The sequence below is a fragment of the Ascidia mentula genome, chromosome 2, assembly GCF_947561715.1.
Source record: "Ascidia mentula chromosome 2, kaAscMent1.1, whole genome shotgun sequence".
Taxonomy (NCBI): Eukaryota; Metazoa; Chordata; class Ascidiacea; order Phlebobranchia; family Ascidiidae; genus Ascidia; species Ascidia mentula.
Window position 1 is genome coordinate 10174796 of NC_138567.1, and position 25178 is coordinate 10199973.

The 25178-nt window shown below is 44.4% G+C and overlaps 1 protein-coding gene across 1 annotated transcript; it reads right to left on the reverse strand.

Annotated features, from left to right (window-relative positions):
* Window positions 1-218: 218 nt before the first annotated feature.
* Window positions 219-25037, reverse strand: LOC145888790 (uncharacterized). Its single transcript, XM_082979646.1, has 16 exons — window positions 24777-25037; window positions 24259-24361; window positions 15257-15328; window positions 12360-12431; window positions 8262-8333; window positions 7359-7502; window positions 6669-6740; window positions 6229-6300; window positions 4815-4883; window positions 4612-4683; window positions 4462-4533; window positions 3923-3991; window positions 3584-3793; window positions 3309-3377; window positions 2989-3163; window positions 219-2926 (listed from the first exon to the last, which is right to left on the reverse strand). The coding sequence occupies exons 1-16, from the start codon at window positions 24892-24894 to the stop codon at window positions 854-856; spliced, it is 3534 nt and encodes a 1177-aa protein (XP_082835772.1). The 5' UTR covers window positions 24895-25037; the 3' UTR covers window positions 219-853.
* Between the last annotated feature and the right edge of the window lie 141 nt (window positions 25038-25178).

A 25178-nucleotide genomic window follows, 5' to 3' on the forward strand; every position in this document is an offset into this window, starting at 1 on the left:
ATTACAGCAGATGGTCTTGATTTCTCCAATTTAATACCAATATAGGTCTAATAAAGAAATTGGTAAAAAGTTTTTCCATTCTGTTTGTAACAAAGCTTCCTCGTCACACGCATTTCTACAGTTAGTAACATCTTAATGCGAGTTTTGTTGTGTTATTTAAATAGCTTCTTTTTGAAATGACAATCAAATGACCAGACGTGAAATGTTGAAATGATTTTATTCGAACGGCACAAATCTCAGTACAGTACGTTTTCTTGAAAACAAACATTTCATTGAAAGTGGGCCCAAGGTCAACTGAGTCCCAATGTCAACTTAGCACCGAAAAAAACAAACAGTATATTTTCTAGATAAAGATTGATTTTTGTAAAAGTTTGAAACACAACCAAGATCTTCGTTAATTTATGTATGTTATTTGCCAAAGAGACTTTTGGGTCAACGGTAGGTAATACGACCACAATTTAGCTTTGGTGTGACAACTGCCAGAACTCAAGTATGCATACTTATCTAACAATTGATAAATACACCAACCGGTTTTACACCTTTTTTTTACACCAGCGCTAGCACATAATAAACTTTTATCATACCGCTTTTGTGCCGGTGGAGCACCAATCGACAAAAAAATTAAAATCGTTGAAAATATCGAATAGCAGCAACAAGCAATGACATAAATACGGGACAAAGCTCATCGAAAAAGGCAAAAATATAAATAAAATGATATTCAGGTGAAAAAGATAAAAACGCACATGCTTTAAATACGACTTCGAGAACGTCAGAATGATGCAGCAGGCAAACAGAAAGGCAAGAGGTATAAATCGCACCGGTAAGTAAAGAAAATGTGATTCGTGTGGCGCCACTACAGCACTGTTTCTGCTCTCTTCTGATTTCTGTCGAATGATTTTTGCTGAGATGTATTTGCTTGGTGATTCGAAACAAATGGTTCGCTGTAATGAGTTGGCGCGCTCTTGTACGATTTCTGCCCGTCGATAGGAACAGACTGCAAAGTATCATATAATCGCGGCGTGGAAAGATCTGACGTTTGACTTGATCTTGCCAAGCTGTTTGACCCGGTGGAACAAGCGCACTGTGCGAAAAAATCTGGCTCCGATTGAATTCCCGAGTCCTTGGACGTCGACGATTCGCAAGAATGTGAAAGCTTGTTGGTGCCAATACACATCTGCGGCTGTCCGTTTTCTCCCAACTGTTGCCACGCCAAAGGAGGCAGTCTCTCCTTCGAAATATCGATGCGCAGACTGTTATTGTTCCGGCGAGAAGTGGAACAACCGGGTGTGTCATCCAAAGGAAAATTACTCGGGCGTGTTTGCGCTGAAAGAGATTTTGGGTGAATTTTTCGCAGAGGAATAGCGGTATGATTTCCAACGTGAAAACCGCCGGCTTGCGTGTTCGGTTCTTCACCGTACCGATAGACCGGACAGTTACGATACCACCCTCCATCGTCGTCATCCTCATCATCTGAAAGCTGCGGATACACGACTGCCTTATGAACGTTGTTGCTTTCATGTGGAACAGATCCTTGTAACATATGAAGGTGCTGCTCGTCGCGAAGCTGATGTTCGAAGGGAATTTCACTTTCAAAGTTTTCGCGATTATTCGCTGGTGCCTCCAGAAGTTTCTCGTCGGTTCGACTGCCTTTTACTAGTGCTGTTTGCGCGGAAGTTCCACATTGAAAAGTAAAATCCTCATCAGGGTCATGTGCGCTGTTGTGGACTTCGGCGTTCTCGTTAACCCTGTCTGTACTATCGGCACAAAACAACTTTTTTGCGATCGCGCTAGCGTCCCGCCGAAATCCTTTACTGAATGCAACGTAAAGGATAGGGTTGAGAAGCAGCCGTAGGCAGATAAGCAGCAGCACGAGCATTAACAGAAGATCGACGTTTAATACTTGGTTGACGTATTCTGAAACATCAAAGTCCCCCAGTCTCCATGCAGCGATGTACGGCTCGGTTACTGACGGGTACGTGGCAATGGCTGAAGTCAGGAGCCCGACGATCGCAAGAGGCAAGATAAGAACAACGTTGCAGGCGACAATGAGCGCAATTTGTGTGCGCGTGTTTTTCTGTGGGCTGAGCCACGATCGCTTTTGGCGCGCACAGAACATAAGCAGGCACAGAACGACAACCACTAAACAAAAAAGAAAGTGCACGCCGATCAGCACCGCCACATATGGAAAGTCGGTCGACCACGGAAGGCATGTTGCACCGTTAAAGGGCGGTAGAGGGTTGTCCGCCGTGCCTTCATACCATTTGGCGCCGCTGTACAGTGTAACTACGGCGGTTGCTACGGAAATCACCCAGGCGGCGCTCAATGCTAGCGCGATAACTGCTTTGCCCATGTGCTTTTCTGGTTTCAACGGGAACATGGTCGACAGATATCGCTCGACAGCAGCGATTAATACAGTGAAAAAGGCCAGCTGTACTCCCATCACAAGAAAAAAACCAGCTGCCCGGCACGGCACAGACTGTTGCCACCAAGCTCCGAACTCGGCGAATTCGTTACGTTTTATGGTGTCGTAGCTCACAATAACAGCTATATAACCTGTTGCAATTATGTCTGCAAGAGCAAGGTGGCAAAGCGCAACCTCAAAGGCTTCCATCGGTCCCGAATTATTCTCCGCGAGCAATCTAGCGTGGTTTGCGTTTTCCAAGGATTCTCGTTCGTGGTCGGACCTTTCAGCAATCTTGCGACGGAATTCCGCTTGTCTGAAACTGCTGACACATCTTCGGATGGTGCTCGAGAAGACGATAGTTAGGTTGAGTATAAAGGAAACGACCAGGGCAAGCCAAAGGACCGCGCGCGCCAAAACGGAAGGCAGAAGATTGGTGCAAGGCGTTAGAGGTCCAGGTTCTGGAAAGCATTGTGTTGGGTGTTTTCCCCTTTCAATCGACTTATCCTGGTGTGCCGTTTGCCACTGAAAACAAAGGTACGTTTTTATTTTAGGAATCGGTTTGCAATGTCATTACGCGTGAGTACCTCGGCACGGACTTGACAACAGTGATAGGAAAAGGCCGCGTTGAGGAATTGCAGCTTGTTTAGGATTTGAACCGGTGGCAAAAAGAGCATGTTGTTAACTCCCGTTAAATTCAGGTGAGTCAGTTGACTTAGACCTTTCACCGGCAAGTAAGTAAAAGTGTTGTACGCCAGATTTCTGTAATAACATATAACTTGTGCGTTATACTGCCCTTATTTACTGTTGCCATGTTGCATGTAAATTACGTTTGTTTGCTAAAAGTTGAAGAAATTGGTACAGCAAAAACGTTGATTGTTTATTTGAGTTGGGCCTTATTACTTACAACTTTCTAAGTGGGTTCATGTGGAAGACGTTTTCGTCCAATGATGAGATGAAATTGTGACTTACGTCCCTGCAAAACACAAAAACAACATTGAGGTGTTATCCAAACAAATATAGTCGTTGTTACTTGTCCTACATAGATTTGTTCAAATTGTGCTTGGTTTCAAAAACGTATCATGGCGTTCATACGCGAAACGTTTCCAGACTATAATCCGATGACGTGCGATATACTTGGTTGTGTTTTACACAAAGCAAACGTATAAGCTCTGCACTTACAACTCCTCCAAGTTGGTGAGGTTGCCCACATCCTCAAAGGTCAACTGAGACATGTAGTTACGACTCGCGTCAAGATAGCGTAGTTGGTAGCAATCTCCAATGCCACTCAAATTCGAAAGTTTGTTGTCTGTTACCGAAAGAAGGCGAAGGTCGGGAAGCATGCGACAGAGGTCATGGGGAAGGGTCCTGATTCGACTTCCGCTCAGAGCCCTAGATACAGCGGATCGATAATTATATGTGGATAACATATATACCACATGCATATATACAAAACTTCAACGCATTTAAAGCTGTTTCTTGGTTATTGAGTCTTCATATTTGTCTACACTGGGAACTTACAATTCTTGAAGCTTGTTGCATCCAGAAAAATCGGGAAACTCCCTCTGCTCGCTCAGTTGTTCTATCAGTCTGAAAAATCATGACATATTTAGGATACAGGTTGCGAAAATGTCATACATTTCTACTAGCCAACGTAAACGATACAAAGTCACACCTTTTTATACGTCATTTACCAACCGCTGTTGACTCATATAATTAGTCATGCCTAGCTGTGGCCTGACAGTTCGCCTCAAGTAGGACTGATATCAGGTCTGATAATGAGGCGATTACACGACAGCAAGTATACGCTATTGGCTTGTCACCTAATCAATACACATTCCTATCCACGGGGTACTTCGATAGCACGATTCAGGCACACAATGGTAAAAAACACGGCATTTTTTTGATATAAACTATGTGAGCAGCAGTCGCTGTGGAACGAAATCTGTCAATCAGCAGAACATCAATTAAATTTGCACGGTTTTCAGAACTGCTTTATGTGTTTCGTAAATCCACAAAATTACAAAACGCAAAACAACTAAACGTTTCGTCCCACTTACAGTTTATTCAGAACAGGTAGGTTTTTGAAAGCCGAAATTCCGACTGAACGTAGCGGGTTGTTGCGTAGCTCCCTGTAGATGTCATGGGTTAGTAAAGAATAATGTTTGACTAGATAGCGAAGATGTTTTACAACTACATTAAGTACTCACAGAATTTGTAGTTTATGCAGGTTGGAGAATGCACCCTCCGGTAGGAATTGTATTTTGTTATCACTGAGGTTCCTGAAAAAGTTATTTGTTGTTTTTCTTGCATAATATCACATACGATATGAATAGTTGTGTGTCGAACATAACTGCAGTGGTAAAGTGTACTAAAACGTAGGACAGTGGAATACGCAACACGGCACACTTACAGGTCAACAAGCAAGGTAAGATTGGAAACGCTTTTTGGGAAAGTTGTGAGGCTGTTGTCCTCCAAGCTCCTGTCAACAAAAAAGAAAAGAATAAAACAAAGTTCAAAATGCACCTATTTTACCAACGCTGCACACGTTTTATCATTTCTGTGTTGTAAAACCAACACAATTACGGTTGAAGCTCGTTTACCACTAAACATTTAGAGCAGGCAAATTGAACGTTTTCTGGATCAAAGCACATTGCTGGGCTCTGATTGGTTTAAAAATCTGCCCTTTGCTGAGGGCATGGGGGTGTGGCCATTCTGTTGCTTTTCACAAACGTTATTCGTGCGGCGCCTGATTCCGGCTGAGGATTCCAAAGCGCCTGAACGGGATTATCGTCTAATCCAGAGTTTTTCATTCCGGGCGGTTAACAAGCGCGGCAGGACACCTGCGGGCGCTGTTAAGCCCCCGAAGTGCCCCGTGAGTGGAACCCCGTCGTGCAGGAGGGGCAATGCCATGGGAAACGGGCGGACGCAATAACAATGGTGCGCCGGGGCGTGAAATCAAACGATAAGGAATTCCCAACGGGCCGTTCGTGGAATGTCACGGCGATCGATTTTGTTTGTTTGGGTTTTTCGACGCCTTAAACAAATCAAAATGCGCGATCGGTTCGAATCGACGTGTGTTGATGTATTGCCATTGGAACCCCTGGGGGAGCGGAACTGTCACTTCAAGGCTTGACAAATTTAAACAGACAGCAGGGAAACAATAAATCCACATTTCTTTCGTTTTTAAATGTTCAACAAAAAGACGTGATTTGCGGTTACGTTCAATCGCGTTTTTTATTGTTGACGGCAAAATCGTTTCCTTCCATGCGCGCACACAAGGGGCATTTTGCCCACGCCGCAAGGTAGACAAGTCAGCATAACGTGTCTTGGCGCATCATCAGCGCTTACGGGTCAGTAGTAATGGACGTTGTTTTTTCTCACGCTCGACTTGAAGTAAATGGTCACAAATCTAATCAGGATCCCCGGCCAGATATCCCACACCGTGCGCAGGTGTAGCGAGCTAAACGCGGGCAGTAACAACACAAACAACGCCACAAAGACAAAGAAGCGTTGTCATGGTGCATTTTTCACGCGCACAACTCATCCGGTGATGGTTTGTAAACGTGAGCAAGGTTGTTGAACTATTCGGCGAGTTGTGGGAAAGCGTTATCGGGTTATAGGAATTCAGATCGGAGCTATTAACACACCAACAAATCACCCCACCCTGGGCCGGGCTGCATGTCTTTCACGGTAATGTGTTTGACGCTTGTCAAATAACCACCAGCTGTTGGAAATCGACTAGATTCTAACTTTTAATGCGACTGGCAACACACCAGCCAAGAAAAATGAAACACACACAGCATACAATGTCAATCAGAACTTACAGCACACGGCAGAGGGGAGTTCCTGCGAATCCTTCAATCCCGACGATGGAAATTCTGTTCTCTCGCAGCAATCTACGAACAGCCATAAACAGGAGTCAGTTTACTGGGGTCTGTGCATTATGCGATGGGCCACACCTGTGGGGTGACGCCAGCGCGGCCACCAACGAGGAGGCTCGGCGGGATTTAGCACGCGCCCATTTGCCCGCTTCAAATATGCGCGCAATGACAAACACGAGTTGTGTGTTGCCTTTACCCTGTGTCGCTTATTATTGGACGCCACGCTTGCTCCGGCAATAACAAGCGAGGGCCGGTAATGCTAAAATGTCACGGTTGCTACCAACGTGGCTGTTATGAATGCACCTACTTCTTCTAGCAGTTTTGAAGTTTGGCTTCTCACTTATATTTAAATTACTGCTCTCTCGTGATCTTCCAGTACTTACAAAACTTCCAGTTTGGGGAGATTCGAAAACGCGTTGTCGGGTATCTCTTGAATCTGGTTCACAGCAAGGTTCCTGTAAGAGCAAGAATAAATTATTTTTTTTGCGTAATGACTTGTGCATCAATCCTAGAGTACAATCAAGTACAAAAAACGACCCTGGAGTAAATAAGGAGAGTACAATCGGATCGTGCATACTATTGCCGACGAAGACAAGACCATGACTCATTTACCATACTGTAATAAAAGATCATCACTAGTACAAAATTGCGTTATAGTTACAGCAAAGGCGCAAATCAATTTTTTGAATTCCTCGTAAAACAGGACATTTACTGCTTGGCCCACGCCCAAGCAAGCTCGGTTGCAGTAGGTAAACATTGAGAAGGCGACAGAAGAGAGCAAACACAAATTCCCTGTGGGCTGCCTGGCACCGGTATTCCGCCGAGAAGTCGTAAACTTAGGCCCGTCAACACCGTAAATGTCATTTGGCTCTCGCATATTTTAGGGGACATTCTACCCTGAATCATTGGATTTTTAAGTATGTTTTCTGTATAAACCTTTAGTATCGACACTTTATTTGGAGGTGTTTCATCAAAGATTCAGAAAAAACACACTTTTATATGGCATCAAAGGCACAAGTGTAATACAGCAATGGTCCGATATAAAATACAATAAAACTGTATAAACAACTTACAGGTAGTCCAAGTTGGGTGAATCGGTTAAAGCTCTGACTGGTACTTGTTCAATACGGTTGTCGTCCAGATGAAGTTTCTGCAGGTTGTGCAAACCGAACAGCGCACTCTGCGGTAAGTCGGCGATATAATTCCCACTCAGTTTCCTGCAAACAAGTTGCCAGATTGTTAGAGTTGGCTTTTGGAAATCACTTGCTTTTAAACGAGGACTCGGTAATGCGGTTTTGATGTTTCCGGGGCCACGCGCCTGTCCCCGTTCTTCCCCTAGCCCTATGTAGAAACCGATATGAGCTCGTTCATCTGAGTCCACTCCCTTGCAGCTACGCAGCCGCGCCATCTGTTTTCGATGCTCGGAGAGCGGCGTGCAATTAAATTTCTACTCGTTGTTTTCGCGCCGGCTTGGTGGAAAAATCTCTACAAATCCGATCTGGGTGTTTGCGCCAGGGGGCGGATACAATTGACACCGGCCTCGCTGGTGGCAATCTAAACCCCACGACCCCGTGCAGTCACCGGCAATCCTGTGCCCATTGTTGCAGATATATTCGAAGGGCGGATTGCCATCAGGCGAAAACTCAATTTAGCCAAACTTAATTACTGCAGCGAGTGGCGCACACCGACTCGGCCAGGCTCAGTGCTGCTTTGAATGTGAGTGATTCAATTAATGTCATACCGGCCCATCTCCAGTGGCACTGAGGAGGAATGCCTTTGATAAACGGAGGCACCGAGTTACCTTAAAATGCCAGGGAGCAAAACAATTTACGCTGTCAGTGAAAAAACAGCATGACAAACCAAGAAAATGCGAAGATTTTGTACACATGTGGAAAACATTTGAATAAAATATACCAATTGTTGCATTAGACAAATCGTTACGAATAAATAATTTTAAATGCAAAATATAGACTTACAGTTGCCTCAGATTGGTTGCACCGCTGAAAAGGTGCGGGCGAAGATCAGAAAGGTAGTTGTCCTGCATCTCCCTGTAAAAGAAATATAACTTTATATATAACCTACTATGCATTTTTGACAAAATGTAAGGCTATGTTACAAAAAATGTAAAACCCAATCAAACTGCTACGAAAAGATCATTACCACAGGTATTAGCTAAACCAGTTTACCATCTGCTGCAATTTTGCAATGAAAATTTAACTCAGCGCTTGCCATGTCATTAATTATAAAGAATATTGTTCGTAAACTGCCTGACAGTTGTTATTAAATTTATAACCAATAAGACTTTTCGCATCGGAGTCCCAAATAAAATGGCGCTAGTCTCCCATTTTGCCTCATCCTTCATTGTCGGTTGCGTCGCTTATTTTGCAATTTCTCTCCGCATTAAAGTGTAATATTCTGGCATTTGACGCTTAAAATTGCCTGTTTGGTTTGGAGTACCTTTCGAAATGTCGAGTCGAGGGCCGCATCCTACTATTAGATTCCAAAAGCTCTCGAAATTGCATTCGGCGGGTGTGAATGGCTGTAGATTAAAGACCGAATACCTGAACGCAAAGGTGGCGGTTGCAACTATTCATCGAGAATAGGTCTGGCCTGTCGCCGCGCCGATATGGTCGCCATCGATTGGCCGTCTTAAAAAAACAGGGCATTGTTTCGGAAAGACTCTAAAACAACATGCGCTTCGGGCCGATGCATTGCGCATACAAACAGCGATGCCGCTTCATCAAACCGACAAGGGAAGTTAGACTTGCTGGATATTAGCTGTTTTAATCTACACACACGTGAAAGCCGCGCGGTATATGGAGGTAGGTTTGCGGGGGGGGGGCTGGGCAAGTTGAGAATGCCAAAATGTGCTGGAAATTTCCCATGTGAGGGAAAGGACATTAAGAAACAATGCCCATATTTGTTTTGTCAGCTCAAAAGGAAGTTCCGTCACGGTCGACTCGCCCAGATATGACGGATTTGTCCGCATAGATGGGCAACGATGCTCACAGGGCGCGGTGACATGTGTCCCGATAAACATGACACGACATTCAATTGAAATAAACGGGGAACGGGAATTCACGGTCAGTGATCACCGTTGGCGGAATGAGTAACACGTCGGATGGGGTTTCCTACACACAGGCGTGTATGCAATTAAAAATGGCGTCCCAGATACTGGGGAGTCTAACAGCCAACAAAACACGCTTGTGTTGGAGAAATACGCGTCACGTGTTCCGCAAGCGCGCCATACGCGGGATCTTCGTGTTTTTACTAGCGGGATAAACAACGCGGCAAATATCGCGCGCACAATACTTGATTAATGTCACGGTTCCGGCGTTTACAATGGATCCACTCGAAGCGACCAAGATCATGCGAACATTGATTTGCACTAGACCGCTTCGCCACGCCGGGGGCCGAAGAACGCGCGGCGATTATCCCTCTTTCAAACGACGGCAAGAGATGTTTAACCGCACCTGACCTATGAAGATAAGCCAGTCGCAACCACTCGACAGTTTCGGTAAAACAAAATCAAATAAACATTTACAGTTTATTAACGCGGGCATAAGTCCGGGTGTCAATCAAGGTTTTCTGACGCTATGGTCAGGACGCTGCGTGAGGTCCTCTTCCTTGGTCGCTTTGAAAGATGACACCAGCACCGTTGCCGGGTCTACCTTCGCGCGAGGGGTCAGTTATTACGGCCCCAAACTCTGCCCCGTTTTTACCCCAGGAACCGTATTGTATCTTACTGCGTCTTCTCTTCGGGGATTGAGTTCGCAAACCGTCCCAACATTTGTACAAGGCGACGATGTTGCGAATTGTAACTGTATTTGCATTAGACTTAAAACGTTCTGTTTACGTAATTCCTTAACTCAGCGTAAGTTTCTCAAATCCAATTCACCTAAAATGAGCATTCTATTGGAACCGTTCTGGCCCATTACCGAGGCGCTGGGTTTTTTTTTTCACTAAAAAATTTCTGTCAAATGACCGAAATGTCAGCAAAAATTTAGGACATTTTCAATTTATTTTGGTCATTTACGACATAGAGAATTAAACGCCGTCCGGGGCAACACAAAGGGCATTTTCGCCTAGCGATAAGACGCTCGAATAATCTACCAGTCAATTTCCTTTGGGACATTGTGTTAGAAACAGCTTTTATTTTTTGTGAAATTTCTAAAAAAATGGGTCTATGACAGACATATGACACAAAAAAAAACAGACCGAGGATGGAATATATCAGTTTAAAATAGGACAAAGAGAAACGGTTCGTGTCGTGCTTATATCCATGGTTTCACACATGATACCGAAAGTATTTAAAATCAGATTTTTTCAGTCGATCCCTGGTAATGGAGATATGTCGTTTTTCGATCGTGATGAGAATTGATCAAACGATACCAATCCTCTGTATCATATGCCTTAAAATAGCGGTCTACATATGTTGTGATGTTGATATCACCGCCATATTTATCTGTACAACACAATCCTTACATGCTGTACTATCAATTGCCTCATACTAAATCCAGATAAAGTTGGACCGTCTTAAGTAAAGTAACAACGCAGTCCAGTAGCAGCTGTTCCAACATGGCGAGGCCCAAATTAACCAACTGTCCAGCTGAGGGGCCAGAACAGTACGGTTTCCCACTATGAATAACGGGGCAACGGTCGATCACCGGCGGTGGTTTCTGACTGTTCTCCTCATTTATTTTCTGATTGCGCCCAAGCGCTGGACAGGTGTTTGTGTACACAAGATTTCTCGTTGAACATTAGGAATGGTGTAAGCAGTAAACTTACGTTTATCTACAACTTGCGCTTTGCGTTGTGACCCCGTGAACCAGAGAGTAGATTAGTTATCATCAACGTCTTGGGAGGCTAAACCTCTAAGCGTGTTAGCCTGTAGCGCTTTTGATGCGGTCCCACAAAATCTTGATAAACGAGGGCTTAACATGGCCGCAACACACAGAAGTCGCTGGCTCTGGCAGGCATTTTAAAGGTTCAATGGATTCCAAAACGTTTGCCCAATAAACACCTAGCAGCAAGAATCCGACTCAGAATCCGATACCCAGAAACTTTGTATGTACACAAGCAAAGGATGAGTTTACCGTCAGATCAAGGGCTGTTTATGGTGATGGTGTATTAAAAGTGTTTGCCACCCAGTGGTATACACGATCTTAAGCGGTTGAATCTAAAATTAGCTGTCCACCCGTTTTCTCATGCCTTCTTGCTTGTTATATTTGCTTATTATATGTTGTAGCGCCCAGCCAATCATGGCATATAGTAAGTTGAAAACAACCTATCACAAATCGAGGATCGTGCACAAACAAGCATCCAGGTCCCAGGACCAACAAAAACCAAAGATAGAGCTATTGGGAAGGTGTTTTTCAGAAGACACAGGACAAGGATATGCGTTTCTGAACGTCACAAACATCCCTTGGGACGCACTTAAGTGTGTCATATATTAACGTTCCAGTACCCACCACTCTACCTGTACCATACGCGTTTCTGCCCCGCCTGTGACTACTGCCACTTAACGAGCTAGGAAACCGTGATGGCGGCACTGGGACAACAGCCAACGAAGCGATATAGCTCTGCAAGCAGGCGACCACGCAGTGGATGCCGGTTTAACGGTCCCATGCGACCTCGTATATATTCAGCGCTCGCAGCAATTCTCCTAATAGCTGCGGCCTGTTGCCTAATTCGAAATGCAGTGGCTGACGGAAAGTGTGAAAAGACATGCCAGCGACAGCAGCGGGAGCGTCGTGCAAGGGCGTTGCCATTTCCTTTCTCTGAACTTCCTTGGTTTATACTGCATGGGTCATTCACGCACGATCGCAAAACTGTATCTTTGGCCCACAGTTTTTCGTGGAGCGTCGAATTGTAACCTATAGCAAGATACGCCAGCGAATTTGAGAAACCGCATCAATCGCGAGAAAACTGGGAGTTGGTAACCTTAAGGTCTGTTGGGGCGCCTGCAGCCGACGCGGACAATTGACACGGCAAGCGCCATGACCAATGTGATACTGAGTGTCGAAAACAGTGTCTAAATTAGAAAAACACTTCACGATGTAGCAAGTACTCACAGTATTTCCAGTTTCCTCAGTCCCTGGAAAGCGTTGACGTCCAGTCTGGTTAGTCCATTTCCACCGAGCGTTCTGCAAGAATTGAAACACCATTAACAGCGAAAACTGCAAAGATGTCTCGAACCTTCTTTTACAATCCAAAATACACGCATATTTTTCCTTATTTATATTTATAGCAGTAATCATGTGACTGTTTGTTTTTTGCAGGCAAAAAAGTGTGGTTGATATAAATAATGAAAGTGTAGTATCGACGTACAGCTGTTTACGTAGTCGAGTTTGAACTACTTTACGATGTTCATAAATTACAAACGGCATACAAGCACAGCTTGGAACTAAACAAATAGGTCAACGAATTTAGATAAGGCTCCGGTTAAATGTTTACATAATCTAAATGAAACACTTGCAGCGCCCGACGATAAATCCATATTTACAGCAGAACCCAGGTGCGAAGCTGTGCTTTGGCAATTTGTCACGTGGCACATATCGCTATATCGCACGCTTATGTGTGCCAGTGTTTGCCGATTTTACGTCGTCCTGAAATCAAACTATCGGATTTGTGTCATTCCAATGTTTGTCTAGCGATGCTCGGACGTGTGACGAGCGCGTTTCCATGCTTGCTTTGGAGCAAATTCGGAAAATTTGCGTTAGCGCACTGCTGGAGACAAATACTAATTCGTGGGGAATGTAACCTGGAGCGCAGTAAAAGATTTTTCAATGCCAAAGGGAGTGTTTAAAAATGAGGGCCCTTTTTATTGACCAGAATATTGTATTCTATCTATGACAAAACCTAGTTTTTTAATTGAAAGGATTAACCTAACTGTGCACCTCTTTGCACACACAAACACACTTTGGGATCAAAGTCCAAATGCGGAACTAATGCAGCAAACAATTTATTTCAGCCAAGCGCCGTTAATGCCTGTGCTCGACCGCATTTAATTTTTACTCTAAACGCACGTTTTCCGTAAGGTCGATATGCTTGAAACGCTTGCGGGAGGCCTTAAACCGCCACAAACGACGAACTATATCTTGGCATGAGACAAGTTTGTTTGCTGGAGCCATCGAAAGACCACTCACCGTATCTACATTTGTGTGCATTACCCGAACGTGGTACGACGCACAAGGACTGCGTAAACACACTTGAGCCGTTTACGCGCTGGTCCAAGTTTACAGAAGGCGAAACAGGCGCCGTAACAACGATTCCCTGCTACCTAATCGTCACATAGAACTTTATGAAAACTGCTGCCTCAATCCGACTAAACAGGTTAGGGAGAGGCATGATCAAAAAGTCATCCACGCAACATTTAAAAGTGTTCCCCAGTGATTTCCCAAATTATTGGCTTATTCTATGCGAACCAGTGGCGGTCGCACAGGAATAAAATAGATGATTGTGACTCACTAAAATGTCGCCGTCGGGGTATTACATGTTTACAAACCTGTATGAGAAATCGACGCGATATTTTGGGAGCGCGCTCGTTTGCCTGCATTGAGTCACGTTACACACCTGTACTTTTTGCACCTTATAAATGCGAAGAATGTGGCATTCCTTTGCAAATTGTTCGTAACAACTCATAAATTGAACGGTGTCTAGACAAATACAAAGCTGGCCTGACAAACCAAACCCAATTCCATGTGGTCGAAATGCGTCTGTTGCAAATGAACTACGCTTATCGTCTCTGGCAAGAATTAGTACATTTTCTGCACCTCAACTGTTTGAATTACTAAACCCATTAGAACACCAGCAGCTGTTCCATTTACGTAAGCCCTTTTGACCTGTGGGCCAAGCCATAGTCGTGCCGACAGATATAAAACCATATTGTGTTATTTTGCCAAGTGATTTTGGTATGGGTTGAATATAAGCCTGGAACTGCGATTGTTTAGGTTCGATATGCCAACATACGCACGACATTGTTTTTGTCCAACTCAATTTTCTTGTAAGTCTTTCTCAATGACGTAATGTCGTCCGCGTTGCTTCTCCCAACAGTTCGAGGAAACACGTGTCAGTCAGCATAGGCCGCATATATAAACCGCGGGAGCATTCGTTTTCCCGGCGGACTCGCATATGAAAAATGTGGAAGTTTGTGTGGATATATTTAGAACGACTGTAAATGCACAAACTATATATGCGCATGCAGAAGCAAACTCCGTGTATGTACGACTGTTTGCGACAGGGTGTTGCCCTTTCAAGGCGCTCTACGAATTTTCTACGCCAATACCCACCGGACTTATTTTCATACCAACTGCATACCTAAAGACCAGTTGGCGACGTGGCGCATGCCTTTAATTAATATGCCGGTTTATTTGTGACGAGCAGACGCAGCAATCAAAATACGCCCAACCCGCATCCCGACTCGACGTCTACGGCGGGGAGAGTCGCTTCCACTCTACGCTTTATTTTTCCTTTTACTCGTTAATGAAAGCTCTACGAAACCTTGGGGAAATGCGCATCAAAGCGGCACTTAGTGCTTTTACCATGGACGGGACTGGCTCTCTCATGCGTACGGTCAGCTTATTCGGAAGTTACTGCGGTAAATCCCAGAACAGCGACACATGATAGCGATTTGAGCATCATCCCCTTAACGCTGTAACGAACTAAGTACACTTTGTATTGGCTACTAAAGAGAAATGCAAAGAATTTCGCGACGTAATTGGCGTTGGCAGGTTTGTGATTGAATGGACAGAAGTGGTTTCACGACTGAATGTTTGCCAAATTACTTGTTCGAAGAGGCGCAGACGATTTCAATAGCTGCAACGATAGTAATCACACAATCTTAAAAGTCATCACTGCGCTAAACCGTATGACCTCAGCAGCCTAGGAATTCTATTCGGTTTTTATCCCATAAGCGTTTAACGTCACGAACGAAGCTAAGACAGAAGGAAAATGACGGGGATGGACTTACAGTGTCTTCAGAAAATGGAAATCCTTGAAGGCTCGCGATGATATTTCTTTGATGTCGTTCACCTCCAAGTTTCTGAAAAACGGAGACAATGGTTATTGTGCAAGCTGCTTAAAGTTTCGGACATGTGCTTACACCAAATAAATTATCGAATTGCACATGTACACTCATGGCAGCGTACATTAACTTGTTCGCAGTTAAAACATTTTTTCAAATCTGCTCGACTTCATGTTTCTTATGTGCGAGGCTTTTCGAAGTTTTACGGATCAATAGCAATCTGCAATAGCGTCAGTGGTGCTCTTTGTCTCGCAGGCTGAATTAAAATTAAATTGCTGTATGTTGGCCCGTGCATGATAAGTCATTCTTTACGTAATACCGAATTGTCAGAAGCGCGTCCAGCCTGCGCCGAAGGCCGCCAGTGGTTTGCGATTATCGCTTAAAACAGACGCGTATCAACATAAGCGCAGTCATGTCAACAGATTTGACCTTCGGGCGCTCCAATGGCCTTTTCAAGCTTTCAACTTCAAAGGCATGCGTGCACTGCCGTAACAACACAAGCTGACAGCCGTGAGCAAACAAATACAACGGTGGAAATCCAGAAGGTGCGAAAACACGAAACCTTGAAAATATGTACATTTTGTTTGGGCGACGCAGAGTGGAGTGACAAAACGTAACAAAAAGTAGTCGTTATTTTCTCCTTGTGATATCCTAGATTCAGCAGCCGTCGTAAATTTAATGTTCGGTTTTATCTTGCGTGATAAGGCCGCGGGAAATTAAACTTCACAACTATCCATATCCAGTTACGTCATGCTCGCGTTACTGTTAAAGGTGAACGAACAGGGAAAATATGTGCAACTCATTTGTTAGTAAGAACTCGAGTTTAGTCAATTCGATGCCACGCCATTTGCGATCTACTCATCATGGGTCATTGCTTGCTACCCGGCTTGTTCTTGTCTAAGAAGAAGTAAACCGTAAAGATTTCAACCCATAGGAATTGCAACAAATGCAGCCCCAGCATCTAAATTTAGGTTTTAACCCCGAGCACTTCTCGGTTTGTTGTGACGCGCGACAAAACCACTTCGCACGCGACACCCTCTGCTCTGCGAGACCTGGCAAATGAAATGGGACAAAAAAGCCCGAGAAGACGCACATATGGGTCGATATGAGCAAGGGATTGGATGTGGAGGCGGACATCGTCAATGGACGAGATTAACGACTCCAAGAACGTACTGCCATCGATCAACAATCGTCAAACAGTTCTGGATTACGCGGATTAGCGCCGACCAGACCGTGTCGCGTTCGCGCGACTGCACAAAGGGAGGTTCGTGATCGGTGGCGGCTCAAATTGCGTCGCACCTCGCGCAACTTGATTCCGACGTGATGAGACGAAATCCTTGCGGCCTCCGTCGAACCTGGACCTCCGCAGTCGCGCCAGTGAAGTTCAAAGGCGAACTCTGTGGGCGCGGAGAGACACGCGCAGGCATTGATACAGTGGGAAGTCAATGTTGGTTGCACCGCAAGGCATGTGCCCCCTTACTCTAATACCCACACGAACATCAGATAATAGTTGCCACAGGTCTTTCAGTCGAGTGAAATTGGCAAATACTCTAGACCCACAGAGAAGCATGTGTAGAATGCTCGGAGTCCAACAAGTCCTCGATTGTGGTAAATCAATCAAGCATTGCGGCAAGCAAGTGGGTCGCTGGTCTGACGAGTTCTGTCAATGAAAGTGACCCCGATTTATTTGATGCAGTGCCATTTGCTCGACAGGTGTCTGCAGTTTAGCGTTGATGGGTAACTCACCAAAAATTTTCAAGGAACGCAGAAGTGTTCTATGTAATCACATGGCAAGGTTGCAATGTCAGCGAACGTACTATGTTTTCTGTTGAATGTCATGGGTGTGAAATGAAGAGATAAACAACTACCAGTCAAAAATTGGAGCGGAAGAATGACTGATTGTTATTCATTACCGGTCTTCCCAGGGCTTACAAACCAAAAAAACAAACAAAAGGAATGTTTGTAAGTCGAACAAACTTTATCGTAAACTGTGGTAAATCACGATGAGAGGGAAAGTTTTGATTAAACCTCCAATAAAATGGAGCAGGGTTGACCGAAGATCGTTATCATCATTGTTGGTCGGATGTGTGGACAAATTACAACGATCCATGAACAACTCGTGATGGGATGCGTAAACAGGTGGAACAACATAACTCTTTCAGATAAAACTGGCCTTTCTTGTGGAGTAATTTAGGAGAATATACGACCGGGTCGAGTTTATGTTGATAAAGGGGGGCATTGTTTTGATTTGGCGACGTCAAAAAGTTATTATAACACAGAGGTTTCACGCTACATTTAAATTCCCTCGCCAAACGCACATTAACTAACTTGCTGTGAAACACAAACTGTGACAGGGATCTCCGTGTTTTCTCCTGGGGCATCGACGGGGGCTTTTAACGCGCCCAAAGTTGTTGTAGATGGGTTGGTGACGCCAAACTGAGGTACGATGCGGGATGCACCTGCCTGGGGCCTCCGTTGTCTACAGGAGTGCGAATGACAACAAATTATAGATTGCCAATCGCGTCGGCAAATGCGTTTGATCGACCGAAGACAACGCACGAAACGTTCGCGACTTCAATGCGGATGCCATCACTCGCTGTGGGATCTCGTAGCTTTTCCAGCGGATTAGCAATGTTGTGATGCGTTGGTCGCTGGTCAGTAGTGACTGACTCCAGTAGATGAGATGCCGACTTACCGGGCGACCCTTTCCCGGTTCAGGCCTTAAAGAAGATTGATGGAGCGAATCGGTTTGATTTCGACGAAAAGCTTTTCAACGAAATTTGGTTGGGAACTACGCGATCAGAAAGACAAACAAACAATTAAACCACAAGAAAATAAGTCGAAAGCCAAAATCCATCGCTTTTAAGTCCAAACAATTGACATTTTCACAATAAACGGATAAGACTTGAAAATGCCTAGAAAATTATCGACAAGTAATGCCACCATGAGTTTTTGACAAAACGACAAATCAGCGGAAGTCGTTACAACCCTTTGTAAACATGTGGATGCGGAAATGCCCGCAGCTTTTCTTTTTGTCGTAAATCGTCGCGACCGGCAGCGGTGAGCGATGAGTGGCGGAAACGACAAACACGTCACAAGGATTTGCGAGTTCGACGACAGAGAGGCGATCGCTTTGCAAATCACGACCTGGAGAGTAACGACAAACAGTCCACCAATGGTTAAATGGAAAATCCTCGTCAGGGTCTCTTGTACGCAGCTGTTTACAGACTCCCGCCGCGCCCCACTGTATAATAATGTAACACCGCGTGACGCGCGAAGGTTTAATTTTTGTGAAACACTTCCGAAGAATTTGTTTAATTTGGATTGGTTTGTTTAGGTATGTGTTGGCGACGCACCTTGTATATATCTCAAGCGAAATTTCAGAAGTTCATTCATAATTTTTGTGCTTGAATGCGGTAGTGATGTATACATTGCCAATACTGCGGTAAAAAACTTTTCCCGCAAAGCCAACATTACGGGTTAGCTTACTATCTGTACACAGTAGTTAGATTTAACACAAAGTTACTGGTGCGCGACGTTTGTATTTCTGTACAATTTCCTGAGAGATTTTCACAAGCTTAAATTTGTCAATATTTTCGATAAAAACTATATTGGACTGGGGCTTCACAACAGGCTTACTTTGCCCGATGATAGAGTGGACCCATTGAACCGGTGCGTGAGAACCAGATTCGGACCATTGGACCCCCACCGAGCTATCGCTCCTGGAAAAGAACTCGCCACGTCGTTCATTTCCAAGCCAGAAAACAAGGCAACCCAAGAACTGTGACCAACATTTGGGTTTATTTCAGTGTAACCGTTAATACATTTTGAATTTTCCAAAATTTCCAATCATGCTTATCAAAGTTTGATTTTGCGGAGAAAATGTTTTGTGCTCGTTTGCATGTTACATGAAAGTTGCAGCACTTTTCAGCAGAAAACGATTCCAATCCGGCTTGTGCCAAAGAACCAAATACAAACAAATATGCTCGTTGTTGGATAATATTGAATTCGAGTTCGGCGGTTCATCACAGCTAACTTATAATACTGATGGTGGCACTTTTACGCGCCGTTAAAACAACACGCCCTCGGCGTGACCTTGGCCTTCCCCAGTCAACACAATTTTGCTCCAGAAACCCTGTTCGTCCATATCCATTTACTATTGAAACGGACCACGGGTGACTGGCGCCGGTCGCAATAAACGCGTGAAAACGGCGACAGAAATGTGAGAAGTAGCTGCTTTTATTGGCAGAAACTTCGCGCGATCTGTGTATACCACAGCGTCGCAGTCGCCCGTGCCACTTAACGCAGTGTGCCGAAAGTTTTACAACACCCAAACTCAGCAAGTAAAGGACATGGAATCCATCGCGTCACGCTTCGAGTTACAAAATTAAACATCGCGATATTGGATTCATGCGACTTGCTTATAACGTAGAATGGGAGTGTTATTGCGTCCCATGGCCCGGGTCACACATGACGGCAAACGAACCAAACCAGCTTCGTTTCGAGCAGTGTTCGTAACTAATGAAATATTTTCTATTCGCTGCAACGCTCAATGCCGCTTGATTGATAATTACTTTCCGTGCGGTGATGCGCCGTGGATTCTGGCGCCGTGGTTTTCACCGGAGCGAGGCAAGGCGATCGTAGCTTCAAGGGCATGAGTCTTCGAGAAGGTTCAAGCCTTGGTTGTTGGCAGTTTTTATTCCTTTTTCAATTTGGGCAAGACGAAAAATTGGGTTTAATAACTTCGTAATGTGTATTAGTTTCATTAAAACCATGGTCCAATCTGCTGGTAACGCACAATGGAATTTGTGATGTTTCTTAACTACGGCTGCACTACGCGTTAATTTCCGATTTCGTTTCCGCAGAAACTCACGATGAAGTTTAAGCATGTGTAGTCTTCGAACTGCTTGGAATGTTGAACTGGCTCAACACCCACCGTCTCACACCGATACAAGATAAGTGAATTTTAACGCGATTTTTAAAGGTTACATTTCTGTATTACCGCAACGCGCCCATTTTGGATTTGGATTGATGAGAATGGCACCAGTGACTTTGATGTGCGCTGTAATTCGCGCATATGCGTCCATTTTCCCTGGTCGAGAGAGGCTTACTGTTTGTCAAGGCGATCCCAACTTCGATTAGGCACAGTGACTTAACTTTTGCGAGCAAATGGCAAGTGATTCTGGCGCAATTTGTCAAACCGAATGACGTGTGCCCCCCAGATGCCACACGTACATACGTACGCGGTTACTGTCATTATCCTTGCTAGCATGAAGACCTCCACGATACAATTGCTTGCAGGCATTGCAGCCGAAATATGCGAATTGAGGTCGGTTGCAGCAAGGCATCAAGGTGATTGCCGTTCTTGGCGCAGGCTGCCTACAGCGCAGAAGGTCTTAAAGCGGCGCCACGCAGTAGTAAGTTGGTAATTAAATAATGTCGCAGCAGTTGTTGGGACTTTAAGAAGCAGAACTGATCGCGCTTAGTCCCAGGGGACCACGACGCCATTGCCGTGTGTAATATGGGAGAGTACGGTGCTGGATCTGTGCGATATCTCCGTGTATCGTTTTCCTTGCCCACGCTCTTCCCGCAATATCGTTACGGTTTTGGAGTCACGTGACGGACCAGAGGAGCGGCTGTCATTACAGCGCTCAGAAGTTCAAAGATTTCGACCAGTTATGAAACCAGAGTCGGCCAAAGGCCGTACCTTAATTCCCCTGGCCGCATATCTAAACACTATTCATCATCAAAAGAGGCGAATTTTCTAATTGAAAATTGATGCTTGCTATTGGTGACTAAGCTCCAAGCATAAGGTAAGGGTTATAATTGGCACAACCGCCCGACATACCTTGCCTTCAGATAAAAATGTAGACAAAAATGTTTTTTTGATGTCAAAATGGCAGTTGGTGGTGTTATTTCGCAAGTAACCGCCGACACTAGTTTTCGAAGGTTTCCTTTTGAATTGGATACCCACCGAATTTCCTGGGTTGATGCGATGTTTGTAAGTTCGGAAACAATTTGTCACACACCACAGAAAGACCACACGCGAACGTTATCAATCCTTGCGCCCGCAGAACGCCACAACGGAAACACGGAGGAATTCATTTGTGTTCGGCTGACCTTAGAAATTCTGTACCTTGCCAGGACCAACCGCCACGATAAATCTTCATGAAAAATGGGATTATTGATTTGTGAAACAACGTTTTGCATATTAGTGTTTTTGCATATTAGCGCGAATAATCCATGTGTTGTGAATGCTTATTGCTGCATTCTTCCTAATGGTATTTTCTTAACATCTGGTTGGACTGGGAGTGGGCATTGTATAAATCTGTGATTGGTACAATCCGATGTTGCGTCAACGATCCCATAGCTGTGGCCGCAATCCCGTGTAAACCGACTTTCGATAACAAACGATTACATTTGCTGTTCCTTCGTTGTGCCAATCACCAACTACCAGGGATTACCAAAACCCCGCAGGTTTTAGTGGCGCCTAATCACGTTATCGCGACTTGGCGTGTGTAACAAAGCACCGCTGTCTTTCGCCATTTCCTCCCAAAACGACCGGCCACCCACAATTAACCCTAATCCAGAGGATCCCCAGGCGCGGCAACAAAAACGAGACCTTCACAGTGCAGGCTGGAACATGATACCCATTCCACCACGGTATGGCATCGGCTGAAATTGCTCAAGGAGTGTTCCACGTGTAAACACACCGAATATTTGGTTTCAACATTGGTTCTCGAGCACCGATATTCTGGCAAAGTTTAGCGCCTACCAGAAGCCCAGTTGATCGTGGTCTATTAAAAGTAACAAGTGATTGTGTTCTGTTGTCGTCAGTCGAGATGCAACAGTTCAATGTCCGCCCTAACGTCCATTAGCCTACTTACAATCGGCTATATTGCAAACTATATCCACAGGGAGCGTTTGCTAATGGACGAATCTTCGTGGAATACGACCCTGAAGTATTTGAAGCCAAATTGACGTTAGGAGAATCGGCCAGGTATCTAATGCACCAAGTAACCCGAGATCGCGACAATAACCTTGATCAACTTCGAGCCTTCATCGCTACGTCAAGTACCTGGCAACGCGAAGCAAAATGGGCCTTGAGGTTGGAAAGAAAACAAATACCGAAAAGCATACGCTACGCCTGTACCCTAAAACACTTACAACACCAATGGTTTTGTCAGTCAAAATTGAACAATTGTGTTTGTTCTGGTACGTTACATTAACTCGTTGCGCTTTGGCTCCATGAGCATGATTGCTAAGCGCCAACCTTCATGTCCCCCATGTATTGCGTGATTAATTGCGACCAGTTGTTTTTCCAAGACTTTAAGGACAAAAGACAATAAAAGGCTTAAAATTTACTTTTAGAGCTAAGTCAATTTTGTTCCCACTCAATAGTTCCCTTAAAACACATCAAAAACCTCGTAAATTCAGGTACTCTATTTGAATTAGCTCCAAAACAGCAAGGTGTAACAAGTTGAAATATTTTTTTCAAATGCGTTTTTCTGAAGTGCCTGAAAAGTTTCTTACAAAACAGACTTCAATTTCTGTAGAAGCTAAGGGCGATTGACACCTAAATATATACTCCCCGGAGAATTACGATTTCACGCCCTTCTTTGATCCAGCCAAACATGAAAGGAAATACGTAACCAGCAATTCTGGATGATATGAGCATGCTAAGCCTTACCCCAGTGTCGGTTCGAACGCTTTTCCCTAATACAGTTTCTATGGACTGCCGGACAACGTAAATGTTGCATATTTCTCACGACCCCCAGCCACAGAGTTTGGAATAAGTCCGTATTTAATATAAGGCATATCACATTTATGTAAAAGTGCAACAGGGCGGAAATTGCAAATCTTGTTATGATTTACCAAAATTTTCGGGACCATTACGACAATATGTAGGCAGTTAGGCGTGGAGAAAGGAGACCAAGCTTTATTCGACAGCTTTCTTTCATATATCGCCAAGCTTTCTTCTATATATCGTTGATGCTAAAATAATGGATAATTACAAAACTTGTTTAGTGATTTTTTTCTTGCGAATACACGTATTTTATTCATGTTTGTTACCCTACTTCACTCTCCAAGTGTCGACGGCCGTTTCTGTAAAGCCGATATTTCGTCGGGCTCAAATAAAGTGGTTGCGGGATGAAAGTGATGGATAACTCGCAGAACCCGTGCGGAAATCCAGGTCCTCGGCATCAATCTTCACCCTGTCATTTTTATCGAACGCAGGCGTGCCCTTAAGACCCTGTTGACGAGGCCAGAACAACATCGGGCTCATTCGGTATCGGGCCACTCATTATTAACACAAATAAAGCGATTTTTGCAATTACAGACCAACGTGTTAAGGCGGAATAAGGATTTGCGATTAAATTAAATATGGATGGGAAATGTATAATGTGCACTGCTTGGTGTCAATTATAACTACACGGGATTCAGTCATATAAGCCGGATATAGAAACGATTGAGAGGTTTATTTCGTTTGGCAACGTATTTACAAATTCAACGACTGCAAAGCGAGCAGAAAAGCTCCATAAGAGCATTCAAGCCTTTATTTATTGCTAAAATCTGCCCCGGCGTGGACAGATGCAAAGACCCCAGAGCCGCCAGCTGGCAAAGAGTTTTGCGAATGCCTCGTCGCTCGCATTTCACGCAAAACAATTGCCCGGAATGGTGCACCCTTGACCCACCGAGATCAGAACTGTGACCCCGTAACAGCCTTCAAAAGGCCTGGCAGTCTCCGCGTGCGAAAAAACCCGCGTCGATCAAAAACACTGTGCCCTCCGCGGTTTTAGACATGACAACGTCACGAGCAGTCGTTCTTATTCGTATTTGACGCCAGTAAAGTCCACAACACCCACAAACGCTTTTTATATAGCGTGCAAACCACGGGCGATACTTGACATCTGACTGATGAATACAAAATAACTTGAAAAACTTACAGTGTCTTTGTCATGGTAGGAGCCTCACTCGGCAGTTGACTGAGGTTCTTGTCAGAGCAATCCACTTTTACCATCTTCTTGCGGTCGGTCGCGCAGGTGCATGCTATTCAGTACAAAAATTCGTCAAGTGTTGTGCAAATGGGCACTTTAACTGACAACCGTCAAGTCGTTCAAAAGCAACGCGCGTTGGAACTTATCGTGACGTAATGCTGATAATTTTGGGCACTTTTTGTCCCTTTTTTGGTTGCAAAGAACGCCAAGCTTTGCAAAAAAATTGTTATCTACGCCATGGTGGAAACAAACTGAAAACATGTAGTAACACATATAATATGAGTTATATATAGTGTTGACTTAGATTATAGCCTCAGTACGTTGAACCAGTGTTCCCCCAGTCCAAAGATAAACGATGTTCGCGATAAAATGTTATCGCCGATTGTGGTCGCCGTGGGGAAGCAATCGATTAGTTTATCATTTGTTCGTCGCCGACTGTCAGTTGTTTATTACAGACACACACTTACCTTGCGGGCATTGACCGAGGACAATCACTTTGCCGGTGTTTTGACCAGGTGTTCCGAGCACGTGCGTCGTTTGCCACATGCAATAGAACGCGATAAAAGCACGGAGAAAAAAATCCATTGCGACGTTCGATCTTCGGGGTCTAAACCACTCAACCTTTTACAGCTTGTCAGGTGTCAATAAAATATCACAGAAATCTTGCCGCCTACTTTTGTCTACGTACTCGTTTCGGCAACCACATTTGTTACAGTTTAGATATCCACATACCTATAAAATAAACAACGATGTGTAACCAGTGAACTAGGCACATCGCATACTTTGTAACCACCTCAATCCTGCCAAAACCATCACGCAGTTCAGTAATGTACTGGCAAACGCAACCCTATCTCTTGTTTTAACACTGT